The following is a 2,881-nucleotide window of genomic DNA, read 5'->3' as shown; positions in this document are numbered from 1 at the left end:
CCACCATGAAAGCCATCAGTCCGGTGCGGTCCGTCCGGAGCTGCTACGAGGCCGTTTGCTGCCTCTCGGAGCAGAGCTTGGCCATCGCCCGGGGGAGCAGCAACAAGAGCCCGGCGTTGGAGGAGCCCATGAACCTGCTCTACGATATGAACGATTGCTATTCCAAGCTGCGGGAGCTGGTGCCGGGTATCCCGCAAGGCACCAAGGTGAGCCAGGTGGAGATCCTCCAGCATGTCATCGACTACATCTTCGACCTCCAGATCGTGCTGGAGGAGGGGGCCAAGGGCCGCGACCCCTCCTCCGAGGCCACCCTGCTCTCCCTTAAGGTAAGGGCTTGCTTTGGGCTGGGGGGGGGGGGAGGGATGCGGGGGGGGGGGGTGTCCCGGCGCGGTGGGGAAGGGGGACACACACGCACCCGTCGCCGGGGTGGCCCTGAGCCCTGTCCCCCCTCCCCGCAGGCAGCCGAGCTCGCCTCTGAACTCTGCTCCAAAGACGAGAGAAGTTTGTGTCACTAACGGCTCCTCCATCAGGTGAGTGTCCCCCCCAATCCCTCCCTGCACCCCACTCCCTCCCCTCCCCGCACCCCAGTCCCCCCCACTCCCTCCCTGCACCCCAATGCCCCCCCTCCCTGCACCCCAATCCTCCCCTTCCTCCCTCGTCCCCGCATCCCAATGCTCCCCTCACTCCCCCCCCTCCCTGCACCCCAATCCTCCGCTTACTCCCTCCCTCCCCGCACCCCAATCCTCCCCTCCCTCCCTCCCCGCACCCCAATGCCCCCCTCACTCCCTCCTTCCCAGCACCCCAATGCCCCCCCAGCACCCCAATCATCCCCCCTCCTCCCTCCCTCCCCGCACCCCAATGCCTCCCAGTGCCTCCCTCCCCGCACCCCAATCCCGTCCCTGCACCCCAGTGCCTCCCTCCCTCCCCGCACCCCAATGCACCCCAGTGCCTCCCTCCCTCCCCGCACCCCAATGCCCCCCTCACTCCCTCCCTCCCCGCACCCCAATGCCCCCCCAGCACCCCAATCATCCCCCCCTCCCCCCCCTCCCCGCACCCCAATCCCCTCCCCGCACCCCAATACCCCCTCCTCCCTCCCTCCCCGCACCCCAATGCCCCCCCAGCACCCCAATCATCCCCCCTCCCCTCCCTCCCCGCACCCCAATGTCCCCCTCCTCCCTCCCTCCCCGCACCCCAATGTCCCCCCCCTCCCTGCACCCCAATGCCCCCCTCCCTCCCTCCCCGCACCCCAATGCCCCCCCAGCACCCCAATCATCCCCCCCTCCCCTCCCTCCCCGCATCCCAATCCCCCCCCCAGCCATCCCCGGGGGACCCATACCGGCCCCGATACAACACAGTCCCCCCGCTTCACCCGTCCCCCAAATCCCCATCGTTACACTAATTAATTATATATTTTTTTTTCTCTCCCCCCCCCCCCCCCCTTCTTCTCTCTCCTCCCGCTGCCAATTAGCAAACAGGCAGCCAGTGTCGGTTCCTGGTTCGTTATCAGCCGGAGGTAAATAGCAGTTTCCTCCCTGGCGCCGGGCTGTCTGCGACCCACCGGCCCCGGCATCGCCCCCCCCGGGCCCGGGCCCGGCGGGCGGGGAGCGGCTGGGCCCGATCCTGCCCCCCCCTGCACCGCCAGCACCCCCCAGCCCGGAGCGCAGCATCCCACCTTCAGCAGGACTTTGGACCCGAACCTAAATGAGACACTTTTGAACGATAGACTGATGAAGAGGCGCTTGTCTGTATATTTTTGGATGATAGCAGCGAGTCCTTTTTTTTAAAGGTGTTTAAGGGGATGGGGAGGGGGGATTAGGGGGTTTTGGGGAGGGGGGGGGACATCCTCGAGTATGAACCAAACTCTCTGGGGCCGCGGCCTCGTGTATTGTGGAGCTCTATACTAGAGTATAACGTTTTGTACCTTTTGTGCAGGAAGGTGAATTTCTGCGAACATGCCTTGTACTTGCTTTATAAACTTTTTATAAAAGTTACCATTTTTACATAATAAAAAAAAGTCGGTTTTAATGGTTGGGGTTTTTTTTTTTTCCCCCCCCATCCCTGGGCTGGAGGGAGCTGGGGTGCACCCCATGGGTGGGGGAGAGCAGCACCCCAAGGGGGTGGGAGCCCCCGAACCCTCTCTCACTGATTGTAACTTCTAGGGTTACCGGGAGGAATCTCATTAATTGTTTAATAGCTTTGAAATGTCAGCTCAGGTATGGGAGGAATTAACCCTAGGCTGCCGTCTCCCGGCGGAGGTGTCTGCCAGCTATTTTGGGTGCTGCTCTGCTTATCTGATATGGAAGGAGCGAAGACGCTGCTGAGCCCCGGGGACCATCTGGAGGTGTAGCTGGAACCCTGGGGGGGGTGGAAAGATGCTTTTTTTTCCAGGGGTTTCCACTCTCTGCCTTGCAAAAAAAAAAAAAAAGCCTGCCCGCTGCCCTGGAGCTTCTCTTGGCCTGCATGGGGTGATGCTGCTCCCCCCCAGGATACCCCCCCCCCCAAAGGGAAGGGGAGTTTCTGGGCTGCAGCTGCCCTGGCTCTAACCAGGGCTGCTCTAAGGTTTGCAATTCCCCAGGTGACACCCACCCTGTACACCCCTGCCTGGCCTGGAGCCCCCCAGGGCTGAGCAGGGGGGGGCAGCCCCCCAGGGAAGGGGTGTTGGGGGCAGAAATGCCTTTCCCTCCCCTTGGATTAATGCTGTGGTTTCCCTTTGGCCCCTGGAGCAGATGCAACTGGTCAGCTCAGCTGCGGAGCGCTGTGGCTGTGGCACAGCTGGGCCCGATCCTGCTCCCTGGGGAAGGTGCTGGCCTGCCTGCGATCAGGGGCAGACCTGGTTGCTCTCCCCGGGGTTAAAATCCCCCCCAACCTGTAGCACCATTTT

At 63.0% G+C, this 2,881-nt stretch overlaps 1 protein-coding gene across 2 annotated transcripts; it reads left to right on the top strand.

Moving 5' to 3' along the window:
* ID3 (inhibitor of DNA binding 3) lies at positions 1–1,579 on the top strand. 2 transcript variants are annotated; one of them, XM_059830897.1, is made up of 3 exons: positions 1–326; positions 459–530; positions 1,476–1,579. In XM_059830897.1, exons 1-2 carry the CDS (start codon positions 6–8, stop codon positions 513–515), a joined length of 378 nt encoding a protein of 125 aa, XP_059686880.1. In that variant the 5' UTR covers positions 1–5; the 3' UTR covers positions 516–530; positions 1,476–1,579. The 2 variants fall into 2 exon arrangements, with proteins under 2 accessions (XP_059686880.1, XP_059686879.1); XM_059830896.1 differs by having other exon boundaries at positions 1,469–1,579.
* The last annotated feature ends 1,302 nt before the right edge of the window (positions 1,580–2,881 follow it).

Source organism: Gavia stellata, chromosome 29, assembly GCF_030936135.1.
Source record: "Gavia stellata isolate bGavSte3 chromosome 29, bGavSte3.hap2, whole genome shotgun sequence".
NCBI lineage: Eukaryota > Metazoa > Chordata > Aves > Gaviiformes > Gaviidae > Gavia > Gavia stellata.
This window is presented reverse-complemented; position numbering and strand designations above follow the sequence as displayed.

Coding starts and splice junctions, on each gene's coding strand:
- ID3 (XM_059830897.1), top strand. CDS start 6: ATGAAAGCCATCAGTCCGGTGCGGTCCGTCCGGAGCTGCTACGAGGCC. Junction 327..458: donor CCACCCTGCTCTCCCTTAAG/GTAAGGGCTTGC, acceptor CCCTCCCCGCAG/GCAGCCGAGCTCGCCTCTGA.